The sequence below is a fragment of the Anser brachyrhynchus genome, assembly GCF_964034855.1.
Source record: "Anser brachyrhynchus genome assembly, chromosome: 5".
Classification (NCBI taxonomy): Eukaryota; Metazoa; Chordata; class Aves; order Anseriformes; family Anatidae; genus Anser; species Anser brachyrhynchus.
The window spans coordinates 5,483,796-5,502,148 of NC_137699.1; the positions used below are offsets into that span (position 1 = coordinate 5,483,796).

Below are 18,353 nucleotides of genomic sequence, written 5' to 3' on the forward strand. Positions count from 1 at the left end.
ACAGGAAGAATCTGAATCAGGATAGGAAGTTAAGGCTGAGCAGCAAACCTGTTTGTCCTGCTTCATGATCACTTCATCCACGTCATCTGTGTCAAGTTGGTCATGTGCAACTCCCTTTAAATCTTCTAGAGAAACAAAGGAGGAAAGGAGTGAGGAGATAGAAACGACAGTCTAACTGGAGGTTCCCATGAAATAAAGAGATCCGCAATGTGTGACTAGGAGTTTCCATGAAATAAAAGAAGTTAGTAATGTGATACTTTTCCACATAATTGAAAAGAACTGAGGTCCTGCTTAAATCAAATCAACTTCCAACTTTCTTGTTAAAAAGCATCAGTTAGAGCAGGTGTAAATGTTGTGAGCCAGGTACTTGCTAACTAAGAGCCATTACATACGTTTATCACACATATCCACATGCTTGCAGTCTTGACAATCAGTAAATCATCTCTAGCTGGCTTGGACATAAAATTGTGATATATTCCATACAGCTCATTGATGTTGTGTCTGAAATAAATACCAGAAAAGCAGACTGAAATAAATTACTTACTTTTGTGTTTAGAATGAGGGGCAGAGTGCACTTCTGCAGTTACAGTTTTTAGAGATTTGGGAGGCTCTTTAGGCCCCCAGTCTTCTTCCCACTCCTTTTTAAATTTTTCTTCCTCTGCTGTTATCCTATAAGGAAAAAAGTGCAGTTACTAATTCTAATTATATAAATAACAACATTAATGTAAAATCATTACAATTATTTACTTTTAATTATTTTATTCTTTAAGATAAAGCATCATAAAATGCCCTTCTCCCAAACCATATTCCTTTCATGAAGTGTCATTTTACTGACCAACCTAACCACTTGTTTCCAATTTATTGGAAGTAAGTTCAAACACTAAAATGAGCATTCACAGCCCTAGGCTACACTAAAAAGTGACTCCCCTGAAAAAGAAGTGTAAATATAGTTGATACACAAAACACATTAAATTCAGTATTCTAGAAAAAGAAATTATCACACTTCAGGACAAAGAAGTTCATAGAACAAGACAATTACCCAGAAAGTACCTAGAAAAGCACCATGATCCAAAAAAAAAAAAAAAGGGCAGTCTGAAGGAAAATTCAGAAAATCCCAGGTATGTCACAACAGTACTGCCATGTAATTTATTAACTCAGAGCTTCACATATGGTGTCTTTAAGTGGCCTAAGGCCTATTCTTGGCTCTAGCTAGTCCTGAACTGGTATATTGACATATGGTGCCAAAATTTACCAGGTATTAGATATATATGACTATTTATACTGTGATTTTCTTGTTAATCCTTAGTTTAGCTAAGATAAATTTTAAAAATATCCACATGTGGTCAAAGCACTACTTAATAAAAATCTGATTTCCTGGATAGGACAGGTTATAAAACTTACTGTTTTCAATGCAACACTTAATTAAAGCTCTCCTCAAAAAGCAAAAGCTTACTTAAAATTTATGAGTAAAATTTCTACTCAAGACAACTAATATCACATGCTAAAAGCATAAGCCTTAGTTTAGTCTAAATCTACTCAGCTTTGGGTTTCAGAACTATGATAGGCTGAAAAGGCTATTACTACACTGTGTACCTCTCACAGGCTGAACGAGCTACCTGTTTTTTTTTTGTTGCCTTTTTTTTAAAAAATAAACTAAGTGGATATGTCATTAAGTGCCTGAGTATATGCATATTTTCCATCCCTTTAGATATTCTTCTGTTTCGTCCTTGATGTGTTTCCTTCCAGGATACATTTCTTCTTTTCTGTTAAAATTACATGTAGTGGCCAGTAGAGCAAACAAGTTCAGAGACACAGAACTTCTTCAATCTTAAATTACTCTATACATACTATTTAACTATACTATATACACGCTATAACATACTCTTAAAATAAACATTCAACTTCAAGCTCACTTTGAATTTATTACCACAATAACCCTTGCGTTTTCCAGGTGATGCTTTTCAGATCTGTTTCCTATTCTGCAACTCTGTGGTATACTTCCAGGATGCACTGGGCCCTATGCTTAGCTAAATATACAGATTTATTAGAAAACCATATAGAGAATGTTTTCAGACAGATCCAATACATAAGCACCTTTTTTGGGGGGGGCAGCATATCGCCTATGTAGGTTGTTACTTACTGCTCTATTTCTCTGCGATATCTCTCTTCTTCCTCTGCAGCCTTCTGGGAAATCTCAATTTTTCTTCTATAACATCATGAATTAGGACATCACAATACAAATAATATTTTCTGAGTAAGAACTTCCATAAAGTGTGTCAGCATATAGTTAATATACAAACAGTAAACACATGCACATTAGAAAAAAAAGCTCCTTTAAAAAGTCTTCTTTAAGATACCAAGAGTTCAACATGCTATTATTTAAAACCTGAGGACATTCAAGCCCATCTGCTTAAGAGGGATATCTGTTTAACTCTGTGAGTCACTATCTCCTTCTGAGACAGTTCCACAGCATGTTATTGTGAGAGTATGAATTTGTAACTGTTCCGCTAAAAATAACGGATGGGGGAATGTCACCAAGAAAATACAAAATATGACATTAAACCATAGGCATATGACAGTCAGGGAACAGTGACTCTTCAGTGACTCTCCTATTGAAGACATGCATTTGAATAACGTTGGCTTGGAAAACCCAGAACATCAATGGGATAAGGAATTATGAACAGAGACTCCACAAAGGCAAGCATAACTTAACCTAAGTTGGGAATCTCCTCACAATTATTCCTGTCTTACATGCCCTTTTCAAATCCAAGCTACATTTTTCAGACCCTCCTACAGAGTCCTTACAATCTCTCTTTCTCTTGCTGCTCTTTGATGATTTTGTTAGTTTCCAGCGCAAGCCGCTTCTGATGCATTAACTCCTGGCGTTCCTGCTCACGAAGACGTGCTTCCCTCTGCCTCTCGTCTTCAGTCATAAACAGCTCTTTTCCCTGCAATCAGCACCCCAACACAAATCAGTCATGAAAGAGTCTCATTGTTTTTTTGGGGAATAACTCAAAACCAATTATGTAACAGCACATCTGTCGTTTCCTCACATAACTTTCAGTGAGCAATACTTTGTGAAAGACCCCCAAAAGACCTGGTAATTTCACTCCAAAGAGATACTCCAGTTTTGTTCCAACTTATGATGTGCTAAACGTCTTAGAAGAGGCAAGCAACCACTAAAATCAGCAGCAGTAGTGTAGTGGTCATGCCAAAGACACACTCAGTATGTCACCCAGAACAAACTCCACATTATGCTTTCTTGGAACCTAAGTGAGCAATGCAATGCTAGAGAGCAGCACATTGAATGAATCCCAATGGTGAAGACAACTACACAGTCACTGTGTTTTAATGCTCCTGTGCCTGGCTGCTGTGGAAGAGTACCATCGTTTTGGAAAAACGAAAGCAGGGAATATAGATTGCAAAAGATTGTATTAGCTGATGTGTTTCAGTTGTTTTTGTTTCTATTTGATTTGCTTTATAGTGAAGACACCAGCACTATTTTCTATTCAAGGAAGATATTTCAGTGGTGCTGCTTGTGGAACATTTTGAAAACATCTACCTAGTTTTCATTACTGAAATTAAAATTCCATTAATTATGAAGGCAGAATTTTTCACAAGTCTGAGGCTCAAAGTATAGAGCTCTTGAACAAAAACAGGCAGTGAAGAATGCCTTTGCATTAAGGTCTTTGCTTGACCAGTAAACGGAAGTAAAGAAACAAATAGTTTCTGTATTACAATCCCTTCTTCAGTACAGAGATGTGTACTGAGGAAAGGAGAAGCAAATGAGGTAAAGTAGGGTGGAGCAGAGGAGTTCCAAAGCAACAATTAACCATTTTAAGGATGCCAGGGCTAAACACTGGAGCAGTTCCCACCTTTTCTAATGGCTGGTAACATATCTGGGTAGAACATCCTATCAATGAAATAATGAAAAGCCACTCTGAACTGCCTTGGTTTGACTGAATTTGGCAGTGTAAACATTATAATGAAATGCAGCTTTACGTCTTATTTATTTTTACTATTTATTTGCCCATATAGTAGTTTTCACAAACATTGTGCTTTTGCAAGTATACTACTTACGGCGCCTGCTACCACAGAGATAGTCAAAGTACGGCTGCTTTTGAGCACTCTGACAGCCTGCAAATTAAAACAAATGAAAAAACCAGTCTGCATTTAATGATAAACATCCTGTATACAAACAATGAAAGATGCTCGTTGTTAAGGCTGGAATTACCAAGAGACCTACATGAACTGAAAAAAGGTGGTAGCAATTCAGATCTCTAGATTCTCATGTTCAATATACTCTTTGGTTAAGTAGCCCAGTATCAAAACATGTTTTTGCAGCCAGGAAAATGGGATAGAAGCTTAAAAACTCAGCTACGTATTCATGGAATTAGGAATTCTTATTTCTTACCTCTTTATGATCCACATTAGAAAAGTCCACTCCATTTACCTCGACAATCTGATCACCAACCTAAAGGAGTTAATCCATATTTTAGTACAGATGCTGACTTAATACATATACTAACCAGATTTGGGGGGAGAGAGAGAGAGAGAGACTCTATCTAACATTCTAAATACAATAATTACCAGTACTGACAGGGTATAAGGAGAAAACTGGCCAGGTTTGCATGTCCTCCCATAGGCATTTCTTACTGCCACTATTTGAGACCAAATACTGAGCTAGGTGGAATATTGGTCTGACCCAGGATGTCATCTTGCTGTTAAAATGTAGGGAACTTGCTTGACTGGAAATGTAATACACAACATTTCTTTGCTATGGAAGGAAATCACAGCTAGTGATTCTACAGTGATCCAGAAACCATGAAGATATAAACGCCAAATAAGATTTCCTTGTAGTACCTCCCTTGGAACATGGCATACATACCTCTAAGCCCACCTCTGCTGAAAGAGAACCTGGCTTAACGTTGCTGATAAAAATGCCTGGTTTTTGTGTTGGACCACTGGAAATACTGGTGTGAGATAAAAAAAAAAAATCAAAAAAAATCAATAATATTTACACACTAACACAAAGTAAGCAAGAAGGCTTGAACTTAGACTGCTAAAACCTAAAAGAAAATCATCCAAGCTTGTAAATACTGCTTTAGATGCTGAAACTAACATAGTACACTGATCTACACTAAGTTCCTGGGACACTAGTGGTATTGAAAAGCCGGCATGTAATACAATGATGAATTAGTAATTTCTTGCATAAACTGCAATTCATTATGTATTTAGAAGCAAAAAAGATGTTGCAACCAAGGTCCAACATCTAGCGAGGAAACACTGAGATGCAACCTATGCTGGCTGCCAACACAGCAATTATTTGTGAGGGTAATATTTCCAGCAGGTGATACAGAACCACCCTTACAGGTTTGTAAATATATTTTTAAACTTGATGTCTTCCACACAATATAAAAGAAAACTTGCTTTAGAAAATATTCTGTTCAGTCCAATCTTGCTAATTTCAACTACTGAATGTACCTACATGTCTAATAAAGCCTCCATAACTAGATAATAGATATATATAGATGGGCAATGGCCTTTCAGTTCAGAAAAGTTTCACAGAAAGCAGTCTAAGTTCAGGGAATCAATCTAACAACAGGCAATGCTGGAGCCTGCTATGTCACAGAGCAGCACTTAGACGTATTTACAATTTTAAAAATTTAAAAGCATTTAAAAGGTCGAGTTCCATGACACAACTTGTGTTATGTAACTCAAATTTAACAATAAGAGCAAGACTATAGAAAACTATTTTGATTTTAAAGTCAGAACTTGGGACACAGGTGTTATACTTCGTGTAATAATCTATCATGTATCACAGATGTCCTGCTGTTAGTCTTCCTTATCCTGTGTGGTTCTCCACGTCACTGATATCATATCAGTGAATGAAGGAAACAACTGCCTTGGATGTCTCATTTAACAAATCAGTGATACTAAGTAAGAGCCATGCACCCACCTGCATCCCATGCCTTTTGTACCAATCAAGCTAATGAAGACTTTCTTCTCTTTATTGTCTCTCCCTCCAGAAGAAGCAAGACCAGCGACACTGCCCTTTCCTTCCTGCAGAAGGATTAAAAAATGCTGCAGACAGTATTCTGTGTTGAAGTTCTATCAAGACTACTATAAATATCATAAAGCCAGGACCAAACCCTGACAATATCAAGGTAAGATTCCTCGATGGACCTACCAGAAGTGAATGTGAAGTACAGTGGGACAATTTGACTGAGGTGAAAGACTGAACTTATCTATTTGGAGAAAATTGTTTAAATAGTCAAACTTCTATCCAGTAAAGGATGAAGGAAAATTAGAAGAAAGTGATATGGCAAAATAATCATTTAGATCTTCCTTGACAAAAGAGCTGGAAAAATACCTGATAATGATTACTATTTAACTAAGCATTTCTTTCTGAAAGCAAAAGAATGATAATTGTGGCCTTCTCTTCATTGCTGCAACCCATTGAAGTAGTTTGCATTCGTACTTGTCTTTCTTCCACCAACGTAACAAAGATAGACCAAATAATCTGTTAAAGATTTATATAGATAAAGATTGGCCTGGTAAATTAATAGGCTCAAACAAAATAGGGTACTATTTCATGAGTACAAGATACTCCATTTGTATCAGGCCCTTTTCTAGTGATTCTAGAATCATTTCATATCACAAAAGATGTTTCTCCCAGAACACTTGTAACAAGATATTGCACCTTAAAAATAAATACAATGACTAATGTGATAAGCTCAGAGGATAGAGTGGTTCAGAACAATTACAGACTTCCCAGAAAATGTCTTAAAATATTGATCTCTTACCCCAGATTCTGACACAAACTGGTCCACATATTGCCATTTAAGGGGTTCATCTGCTGAACTGGAAGGAAAAAGTGATTAAAAATAATGGTGAGCTATTTAAATGGAACATTGAATAAGCATTCAATTCTTTAGGCTAGTAAAGCTGGTCAAACTTAAAATTGAATAAACCTCCTCAAGTGAAACAATACTGGGAAAGTCTAAGAATAACCAGGAAAATAATCTTAAAAACTGAAACAGCTTATACAAACGTCTATGCAGAGACACACCTCTCATCGTTAACATTTGTCCACCATTCCACTTAAAGGTTTGCCTTTTCAAAAAAAATGGACAAAGGACAATAGCTTGAACTTTTTTTTATGAGCTCTGAAGCAGTTCTCAGATGTTGTATGCATGCAGTAGCAGCAGAGATCTATTAAGCAAGGTGCATTGATAATGAAATTTCCAGGTTGCATGCACTAAGATAGAAGAAACAGAAAATGGTTCATATAAGTAGGCAACTGGCCTAACAACTCAGATATTTTAAACACCCCATCTACCTGCTCATCACACTAGACATACCATTTTAACTAGGTAAGGAGATGCCTGTTCACAAGTTTTCCAACATACAGATAAACATAGTGGTTCTTTGAATATTGAAAAGTCTGTGTGAAAATTAAATATTATTACCTTTTGACAGGTATCATTCCAATATCTGAAAAAGAAAAATGCAGTGTTAAGTAACAACATTTCAACAGATCACTAGCTATCGATCAGCAACAACCTTTAGCAATACAAGAGATTTTTGAAGTTACTTACGTCTTACTTTTATGGACACTATTTTCTTTGTGCGAATGAGGTTTATGACTTCCTCGTGTGTGCATGACGAGATGGAATATCCATTTATACGAACTATCTCATCTCCAACCTCAGAAATGAAAAATAAAAGGAAAAAATGTAAAATAAGGTTAAAAAAAAGTTTCTAAGCAATGATGTGATCTGGCAATTATTTAGATGCAGAGGTTTGATGACATTGATTTCTCAATATTTTGGGGATTTCAAGTAAGTGCCAGATGAGATTTACCTGTATTTGCCTGAAACCAATTCTCAACACCAACAGTATAGATAAATGTCCAGAATAACAGTTTTACAAATAACATATGGTAGAAAGCAGAAAGAGGAGCCAGACTTCAACCCTGCAGATTATCTTATATACAGGTATCCATATTTCAATTCAAACAATTTTGGAGCGATTTTCCTTCTTTATGCATTAGCAATTCAAGTTTTTACCATATGTTCTCTAAGATACTTTCCTAACTCTTCTGAACCATAGGAAATCAATCTTGATCTTATTAACTTGCCAGATTCTTGATCAGAGTACTGCATTGTTTTAATGAATTTAGCTCAATTTCAAATGCAATATATTATTATTTACAATAGTCATGCACTAGCATAATGAATATTTATTTTGGGGTGCAGTAGTTTTAGTCTTCTTGGATCATCTACATGAATTACAAAATTAAGTGCTATTAATATGACAGCTTTTTCAGGTGTTTTCACATTAGCAACCTATCCTTTCTCCTTCATAGACTATGGCTGGTGAGACAGTACTGCCACACTATTGTGGTCCCTAGGCCCCTAACATGGAAAAACAAAGTGGGAAAACTTGGGGCAAAAACCATACAAGTAAATTCCCAGCAGACAGAAGGCAAACCAATTACTTATTACCAAGCTTACTCAGGTTTCTGTGTGCACAAACTATATATTTAGGCCCCGTGGATAACAAAGCATGATCAGAAAAGACCAAGAATGGCTACTTTGAATAGCAGAGACAATACTAGGGTCATCCCTAAGGCAAACTCAAGTGTAAGCAGAAGTAGCTTCAGCAGCAGTTCATGCCTATTTGGTGATAAAATGACAGTATATGGATGCAAAGCTTTAATTTAAAAAGGCTTCTTCTCCTTTAATTTATACCCATATTTGATACATGGCAACTTGAACATCTATTTTCTCTGAACTCTGCCTAATGGTCCCCTTAGGTAGGTAGCCTAAGAAGGAATCAGGGATGTAGACACTGTCTACATCATTTAAGGGTGTATCTTACTAGCTGCTTGAGATGACACTGAAAAATGCAAGGCCTTGGCCAGAGCATTATAAGCGCTTTTGCCTGATAAGAATCATGTGATGTGACTGTGTGAAAACTAGTACCAACTCTCCCCCATTAGGCAAATCAAACCAAATCAATCCTCTGCACAGAAGGATAGGTAAACACTTACCAGGAAACGGCTGAAACAAACCATCAATGCTACCCTCACCTATCTCTGTACTTTGATCTTCACAAGCACAATACCAAATACCTTGACTTTACTGTTCTCCAGGAACATTTTCTACTGTGAATATTTATACGTAAAACATATCAGAATGCCACGAGTAGTTGACAGGATCTTTCTCATTAATATTAATAGGATTTTGTTCTCAATTAATGAAATTTTGTGTGGTCCCTTGCATATAAATCTGCTTTCATGGCAGCATTATTTCTAGTTAATGATTGCCTACATTTTCCAGTTAAGACTCAAGTTTCAAGCTGCAAAATTTTGTTTGCTTAGGCTTAAGTTCTCCATGCTAGTGTCCTCTTTAGGCTGATTTTAAATTTTGGCAAAGCTAAAGGAACAAGTTCTAAACAACAAAACTTGGGTGGAATGAATTCTTGCACTCATTAAAGAAAAAGAACAACAGATAAAAAAACACAAAACCCACCATATCTACAATCACTTTGTTGAGAGGCTCTGTGCTTTCACTGTAGGTTTGGAAAAGGCCCTTATACTACAAATTGAATATTAAGAACATGAAGTCTTAGTGAACATCATCATTGACCCAAATTATTTAGGAGGAGAGGCAGGCTCATCATAACAGATTTAATGAAAGTTAGTTAATGTGATGACTCTGCCCATGCTAACTCTGCTCTGGGGGAAACTTCCCTTTCATCCAGTTGCTTGGTACGAAGACCAGTTGTTAACATGTTTGCAGAGCAAAGAAGTTCGCTGGAATCCAGGGGGCCGAAGAGTCTCCGTGGGAATAGAAAGTAACAAGAAGTTTCATTCAGCCTTAACCACAAAGTCATTTTTGCACAATGGCATTTCCTCACTATCTGCGCTTACATCCCTAAAGACTTCATTGTAATACTGTTGTGTAAATATTACAATAAATACTGTAATTTTTAACACAACGTTCATTAAGACAGTACAAGCAACAACTACCTTAGTTAACTCTATGATACAAGTGTTTTTCTACAGAACACTACTATTTCTCTTTTCAGCCAAATTCTACAAGTCTCCCCCATAGAGACTTGGCAACTTTACTGTCACTAGAAAGACAGAAGGTAACACCACCATTCTTAGTCATACCAAGAAAGTGATCTACTGTGGCCACATAAATTAAATCATGCAGTCTATCTACTGTTCTTTCCATCATGCAAGTTCAATGACAGTGTCTGCACCTGAAGAGGCTTTTCACAAGTGAAGAGGTCACAGTGTAGCTCACTGAGGACTAGCTTCCCTGTATCTTGCTGACAATTTTAGGGAAAAAATGAGCATAGCTAGCATAGCATAGCATTGGTTCTGTGTATCTCAGCACCAAATGCTACAATTTGCCTTGCCACATTCATGTTGGAGGAGCAAGTGGAACTTGAAGCATGAATTCCTCAGTACAGCCTGTACCTTAGAGACTGTCACCTGGATTGTGATACCTTTACCCTTAGATGATGGGACATTGGACATGCCATTACCCACTGCCTCCACTCTTATTTGCATGGAAAAAATATCAAGTTTTTCTACGGTGCTCTGTTCAGGTGGAAAAAAGGCACCAAACCCACACTGTACTTTTCCACTTCTTTCACAAACTTCTATGCTGAGAAGTGCCGTATGGTGTGCAACGCTATACAAAACACTACAAATACGTCTACTGTACCAGCATATCACATGCAGTGTGGTATCCACTAGAGATTGTAAAGCTCAGCTGATGCCACATAGCTTCAAAAGACTAACAAAGTGAAAAAAAAATAATAATATGGGACTCTCCCGAAGTAGAGAACATTTTGCAGAGGCAGAACTGCTGTCCACAGCTCTTAAATGTGAGACTGCTGCTCCACCTGCTGGGCATCCGCTATCTCACCCAGGGCAATGGCCTGCATGCAACTCAGCACCCCAACCAACTGGGATCAATTGCAACGCTCTAACTTACAAAAGCACCCCCATTTTAAGACTGCAAATGGCAGTGCTGTTTGTGAGTCTTCATGTAGTTTTTGTATCAGGAGACTAGTGTTGCTCTGACAATGTCATTATTCACTAAGATAGTCATATCTGTTATATCATTATATTATCTCCCTAACAGGCACACGTTTACATAATCATAATATCAGCCAAGAACGTATTTTATTTTCTTTGCCCATAAAGGAATGAATGTTTCCCTTTCAGATATTTTCACTGCTCACCTTTACCAGGTAGTCATTTCATTTCTGAAGCTGCTCAGCACTCTTAACTTATCCTAAAGACATTTCTGTTGCTGACAATGAAAACTGATGTTGCTTTATAATGATGCCTGTCTAAGCCAAAACTACTGCAGACATCATGGGCATGTAATGAATCACTTCTTTTTAGTACACTTCAACTGTTTTTTCTGAAAAGTGTCCATATACTGAAGTAATTGATAGCTGTTTTCATACATTTCATTGCTTTTGTACTAGTGTCATTCTATATCAAGCTGTTGAATCAGAAGCAGTAAAGGTAAAAGTCTGCAGGATGAGCAGAGTACAACAGTAATGCTTTCTTTGTTATTATATATCACCATTTCCCTACGAACAGGGAGAAGACAGACTTTTACAAGAGAAGCTGCAAACCTAACTTTTCCCAAGTGAAATGCCTCTCATTTTCAACTTTTAACATGTGAAATATAGTATTTAGTGCTTCCAGGAAATTGAAGGGTTTTTATATAATGACATTACTGTTTCAAATTTCTCATTTGGTATACTTCTTCCACTTTCATCATTCATCCCAATCTCAATCTCTTTGTATTCAACAGAATCTCCACAGATAAAAGTATATGAGAAAGCAAAGTGGGGAAAAAAAGATTAAGTACATTTTGTCATGAAAGAACTACATACTCGTCTTTTAGAAAAATTGTAGTTAAAGGGCCAAAACTACAAATACCTCAGCGAAGTTTCCTGATTACTCAGTCATTTTAATGTACCTTGGGAACTACTTCAAGGAGAAAAGCACACAAAATTAACAAGATCACAAAAAAAAAAGGCAGCGGGATAATAAACTGATGTTATAATAGATCATTATACCTTTCTCAGACAGCATTTTTGGGATAGAAAAAGTGTAGAGATTTAGTTAAATAACAAGTGGATGAAATTTCAGAAGCAGTTGGCTTTACTACGAGACAGCAATTTAGAACAATGAGCTGCCTGTCAACTCCGCTTATTCACTTGGGTTTAGAAAGTGCCTAGTGCCACCTATTATGAAGGCATTTCAAGCTGCTCTTTAACACCCCCCATCAACAAGCACAAGTCAGACAGTCATGTTAGCTGTTCATGTTAACATATATATAATCTAGCCCTAACAAATTCACAGTCTCGTGGATTTTTCTTTTTGCCCTCGTTGCCCCTACTTTGTCTGCTGAACTCCAACCAAGCTGAGTCGCAGTACAGTCATAAGCCCAGCCCAAAAATCCTGTGCATTCCCATTCACTATCACCAACATGTAGCACAACCGCCCGTTACAGAAAGCCAGGAGTATCTTTTGCATGCTATGAAAAAACAAAGTATTGGCATCTTTACAGTAGCATGACAACTGAGCACAACCTTATCTGTCGTGTCAAAACATTAGTCAAATAAGCAGAGAACAAGAGCTCCAACATAGTGTTAAGATGAATATACTAGCCTGACAACATAAGACAATGGCCGTTACATCCTTTACTGCTCAGCATCACTAATGCCTTCCAGTATTTTTAAGGAGATGCTTTAAAAAGCAAATTTTTTTAAAAAAGTTTTCTAGCAGTGGAGGAAGGATGCACTGGGATCTCTCTACTAAGCTCATCATAACCCAAGTATGTCTTTTTACCCAGTGAGAATGGGAAGGGGGTAGACAAATATAATGCACAAGGCCCACAAGCTTTTGTAATACAAAGCCTGGGAAGGTACATCAGTGCCCCTTTCGGGAGTCACCCACCAGCAAATCCCATGCTTATGAGTAGCCTGTTGACACATACAGCTCAACATCTGTGGTGTCCTATGCCACCCTCACAATTCTAACTAAATTCAGAATTTGTGGGTGTGTATTCCCTGAGTTTGTGGTTTTGTTTTAAGAGGGAGCTTCTAAAAGTGTCCAGAGAGCTCGTCATGTGCCTGTTCAGAGCATGCTTCCAAAAGATGGGACTAATTCAATGCTGATTCTGAATTAGTGAATGGGATATCTAGGCGTGAATGCACAACCAAAAGGGCATGTGTACACGTAAGCAAATGCAGAGAGGAACATTGAAATTTTAGAAAACTCTCCGTGTAATAAGCAAACATTGAACCCTAACTGTGACTGCCTTGTGGAAAAGGGCTACAGTGAAGCTTACCTACAGAACATAGTTTAATTAAACATTGTATTGAATCATGATAATTGACAAATTTTGGACTATTATTAAATATAATCCTTAAATATCAACACTTGCAACAACTACTCATGCTCCACAAATTGAAATTAGCCAGGCATATCAGCTTTTCTACTCAGAAATACAGACCTTTAATACATCTTATCAACTACGGTCTTAGAAAGATGCAGACATTTGTCACAGCAATTGCTCACTTCTTTCTTCACCAGGAAATATATGAAGAAAGGACACACACACAAACCAACAAAACCCACAAACCTTCATTAATACAAATTGGAGGAATCAATTTAGGAAAAAGAAGTGTTTCTACACATAATTGTTTTTGCCAGCCTTGTTACAGTTCATGCAGCTAGAATTTAATCACTGAAAGAGCAGTACTATGCAGTAGAAAAGACACAGAAGACATGACCTTTTTTTTGCCCATTTTCTGTGCTTCCACTGGGAAAAAAAAAACACAAACGATCTACACATGAAGTTCAAATAAACACCTCATTACACAAATCTTATCAATGCAACGTGAAATTGACATTCTTAGTATTTATGTGCCAAAGTCTGATTAAAGGTAGGACGGAGCAAAGTTAGAGAAGACTTTTTGTTCTATCAGCTTACACTGAACTATGGCTATTCATGAAGTACAGATTCCAGAAAGCCCTTTAATCTTCACAAATCATCATATCCCAAACATGAAAAAACTGTTCTCTTCATTTTAATTATATGTAAACCATTTTAATAACTTCATTCCCCAATGGTATCTGCTATGGCATAGACTTACATGTGTTATGAATTTCATTAGAAAAGACAAAAAGCACCTTTACTACAACTATCTCTAAACATTGAAGGACATTGCTTACCGCCTGCTTCCCTAATATTGGAGCAAAAAGCATTTTGCAGCACAGTAGCCATGAATATAGTCGTCTTACCTGAAGTCCAACACTGTCTGCTTGTCCTCCTTTAACTAACTGGGAGATAAAGAGGCCACAGCTAAATTCCACTCCACCTCTCACACTTAGCCCAAGTCCTTCAGGATGCAAGCGATCCAGTCTCACTTCTTTCAGCTTTCTGCAAAAGTGGAAGATACCTGACTGTTCAGCTGCATAAAGTTTTGTTGCAATAGTGTTTCATATGCAAGTTGTGCATTATATTTCCTCTCATAGCATTCAGGCATGAAAAAAAAAAAACACCAACAACACAGTTGACTAATAGAGCCATAAGAATTTATTATTATTATTAAATGCAGGAAGAACGAGAAGAGACTGTTTCAACAGGGAATCATTGTTTTTGGATTCCCATACCCTGCTTTTACTAGATTAACTACCTTGCAATAAATTTCACATAGTTCAAAACTATACTTCCAGCAAATACAGCAATACTCAAAAAATGTGCTCAGCTCTATGCAGATAATTCATATTTTACTTGGAGTTTATCTGAAAACTCAGTCAGTATTACTTGGTTGTATTTCCTGAAGTTATTCTATATGTTATTCTGTATTCCCTTACCTTGATCTTTTGGGTGTAAGCTGATCATACTCCACCTGGTGTTTTAATGGGATAAGTGGGCGGATAGCATCAAATAGAGGCAACCTGCTTGGTTCGTTAATCACGAGTTTTAGATCCCCCACAAGCACTGGAAGATTCATAGATCTACAAAAACACAGTGAGAAAATGGGCACAGGTAATCAACACACAGCACTATTTAAAAACTTGCTGCACCTGTGTCTTAAATATTTGTGTGCCCCTTCAACCTTCTAAGAAAGTTATTTATGCAAATCTTGGTTTAACCAAAGCAAAATAACATCTGAGAAAGCAAACTTTCTGTAAACAAACAAGAATACCTCCTTCAAAACAACTGAAATATACACTGCTTTTATTTTTTAAGGTCATGCACATCACTTTTATAGATGATGTGTAATTAAATGCTTGGAGCTTTCCAGATATTTATGGTACTGTTTGGAATTAACTTTACAGACCAGACACACCTACCAACTAGATTTTTGTTTCCTTCCTAGTTAGCAATCCTTCTTATTGAATCTAGGCTGCAAACTCTTCTCCTGAGCTGAGCTCAAGGGATGGATGAATCATTCAGAGCCAGAAAAATCACGTCACTCAGTAATTAGAGCACAGACTACTTAAGTTTTAAAATTCATTTCAAACCAGAACAGAAATAAAAACTGAAGGGCCACTAACCAATGAAAGAAATAACCTACACAACTGAAACCACCATGAACATTTGAATGACAGCTAGACAAAGTATCCCTTGATACTGTCAGCACTGAGGTAGTTACAGGCCTAGAAAGTGTTCTTTGATGGCCAGCTGCAAGAGTGCAACAGTCCAATAAGGTTCAGTGGAGCTATTCCTACACAACATCCACCTAACTTGGTGTATAGTAACTACTGATCCCTCTTTTATCATTTACATTTCCTGACATGCACTATCTCTGAGGCATACCCACCGAAAATACATATCATGGATGCATATTGAATGGCATTAGAGGTCAAATACTTAAATTTAGAAGTGCTTTTCGCAAAGAAGCAGAAATTAAATGTTATCTCCAATAGCAATTGTGTATATTTTTTCCCTGGAACCCTTCATCGAGGATTTTTAAGAAGTGATACTTCATCAATATATAATCCTAGAGATCATGGAAATCTTGCTTAAGCCATTGCAATTTTGGAAATCAAGGAAAAGTTACTATATGCATTGTTAATTTTGTAACTGCAAGAAGATTTTAAATAATTTAGAGCTACTGATTCAACCTCCTTTCCAAACAACAGGCTTTATAAATGGAGAAGCAATTAGACAGACCTGAGTGAAACTGAATCAGATATGCAGCTGAATACACCCCAAACTAGAGCTCAGTGCAAACATCAGCTCAAAATATCTACATTACACTTAGCTGAGATGCTATTAATTAAGATATGAATGGAAACAATGCCTATTAGAGCCACTCATCTATGCTGAGTGGAAAATACACTCTCATTTTCTTTGAGAAACAATGGATGAGATGCTGATCCCATGTGCAATGATATAGGTCCTAAGCAACTACGGTTTAAATCACTTCAGTAAAGGACTGGTGATTGGCCTATCACTTTACCTTTTTTTTTTTTCCATTATGTTGGAATATGTCAGTTGTTAAACATGCCAAATGGATTCCCAGCTTTCAGATAAAACAGTTGAAAGTAAGTCTTAATCTGAGAAGTATGCAAAAATCTTTAAAAAGCAAACTGAGCGAAAACCTCTGTTGAAAATAAATAAGCATCATTTGGAAATACAGCAATATCACTTGGAAATAATAATGAATTTGATCAACACTCTCGTCCTGTTTCCTAAGAACATCCATGTGCTTTTTTCCCCACAAAGAATCCACCAAATTAGTTTACAAAACACTCAAATAGTAAAAACAAAGTAACTTTACTATTGACAAAAGACATACCCCTTTATTGGCCACAGAAACTGTGAAAATGTAAGACTTCAGGAAAAAGAATTAAAAATTATTATTTCAACTGATTTTCCAGGAAGCTATGGAAAGAGCACAAGTCTTGAATACCCGCTCTTAGAATTACAAAACATAAGTAAAACTCTATAGAAGTATATATATAACTAGATCTTACTGGTGGTACATCCGCAGCACATCATAAAGATAATCCTTCTCCGCTTCATTGTCAATTAGCAGATTAACCTGAAAATCCAAGGACATTACTGTAAATCTGACTAAATAGCCACAAACATTTAATGTACAAAACTTTCACAACATCTTAAGTCACAGATCAAATATTTCAACAGGGAAAGTTTTGATTTTTTTAATTAACCAGTTTTTGCAGCAGAGAATATTTCACAATGTGAAATTTACAACAAGACTTCTTTTTAATTATTATTATTACAATTAGACAAAATAGTAAATACTAAAGTCTCATACTCAGTATGCTAGATTCCTTCTTAGCAGCGTAATAGTCTTAAAATAATAGCACATTAGTCTTACCTGATAATCGCTGTACTGTTGAATAAATGTTTTCAGAAACCTTTTTGGCCACTCATTAATATAACACATGTTGCCACAGATAAACACACCCCACTGAGATAATTATAATCTATGTTCTGTGGTTCCAAACCACTGATTTCAAGCAGTAGCTCATTTGTAACTTTACGTAAACAGCCACACTCCTGTTCGTCTTTGCTCCAGCTCTTAACTGATAGAACTTGCCAGTTATTCTTTCCTCCCCTGGTAATAGTACGTTTACTTAAACCAGTGTCACATTACAACGCCTGCTCTTGGATACTTGCAGTAAAATAAAGTAAAAAAAAAAACCAAACGAACAAAAAAAAAACCAACCACTCAGAATTCTCATATGAGGAATTCAACTTATATTCAACGACACTGGTAAGACCCCCACTGATCTTAACTGCAGTGAGAGATCACATCACAGTAGTTTTACATTTGGACAACCTTAACGTTTAGGAAAACAATTTACAACTGACCTAAAGGCTAATATTACTGTGACGTGAAGTCTGAGGACCAATTTGCATACTTAAAGAAAGGTCTTTGCTTTCCAGGTTTGCAATGCTTTGCATTGTATTCTAAACTAAATACATGCTTCATGTTCCCTTTGTCTCTTTTCACCCTTTAAATCCAGCAAGTCTCTACATATAGATAGTTTTCCGTTACTTGTCTCTGGAATAAGACACTTGTAAAACATATAAAGGCTAAAAAACACTGCACGCAGGACAAGACTCTTTCACTGAGTAACAATAGCAAGTAAACCATTTTTTTTTTTACAGCAAATTTCAAAACACCGAAGAAGTCTGCCTTAACAGGGAACAACATGGTTAGAGTTGTAACTGACTGGTTCACCAGTACCACACACAGACTCAAGTCAAGGCGATATAAGACTCACCCTCTTCTGCTAGCTAAGGTACTGT

At 36.7% G+C, this 18,353-nt stretch overlaps 1 protein-coding gene across 4 annotated transcripts in view; it reads right to left on the minus strand.

The window, feature by feature from the left end:
• Positions 1-18,353, minus strand: part of LOC308196621 (harmonin-like) — a gene marked incomplete at its 3' end in the record, with an annotated part of 45,077 nt that overhangs the window by 22,875 nt on the left and 3,849 nt on the right. For 2 of the 4 annotated variants that reach the window (XM_080595870.1, XM_080595871.1), the window contains exons 2-15: positions 17,048-17,115; positions 14,936-15,079; positions 14,360-14,498; positions 7,602-7,710; positions 7,473-7,497; positions 6,807-6,864; positions 5,960-6,063; positions 4,889-4,973; positions 4,415-4,474; positions 4,081-4,137; positions 2,806-2,948; positions 2,141-2,206; positions 545-669; positions 49-125 (exon numbers count right to left, since the gene is read on the minus strand). In XM_080595870.1, the coding sequence (XP_080451996.1) occupies positions 49-125; positions 545-669; positions 2,141-2,206; positions 2,806-2,948; positions 4,081-4,137; positions 4,415-4,474; positions 4,889-4,973; positions 5,960-6,063; positions 6,807-6,864; positions 7,473-7,497; positions 7,602-7,710; positions 14,360-14,498; positions 14,936-15,079; positions 17,048-17,115 (1,260 nt within the window). Of the gene's footprint in view, positions 1-48; positions 126-544; positions 670-2,140; positions 2,207-2,805; positions 2,949-4,080; positions 4,138-4,414; positions 4,475-4,888; positions 4,974-5,959; positions 6,064-6,806; positions 6,865-7,472; positions 7,498-7,601; positions 7,711-14,359; positions 14,499-14,935; positions 15,080-17,047; positions 17,116-17,415; positions 17,663-18,353 lie in introns of those variants that run through there. The other 2 variants (XM_080595868.1, XM_080595869.1) reach the window with 2 other exon arrangements.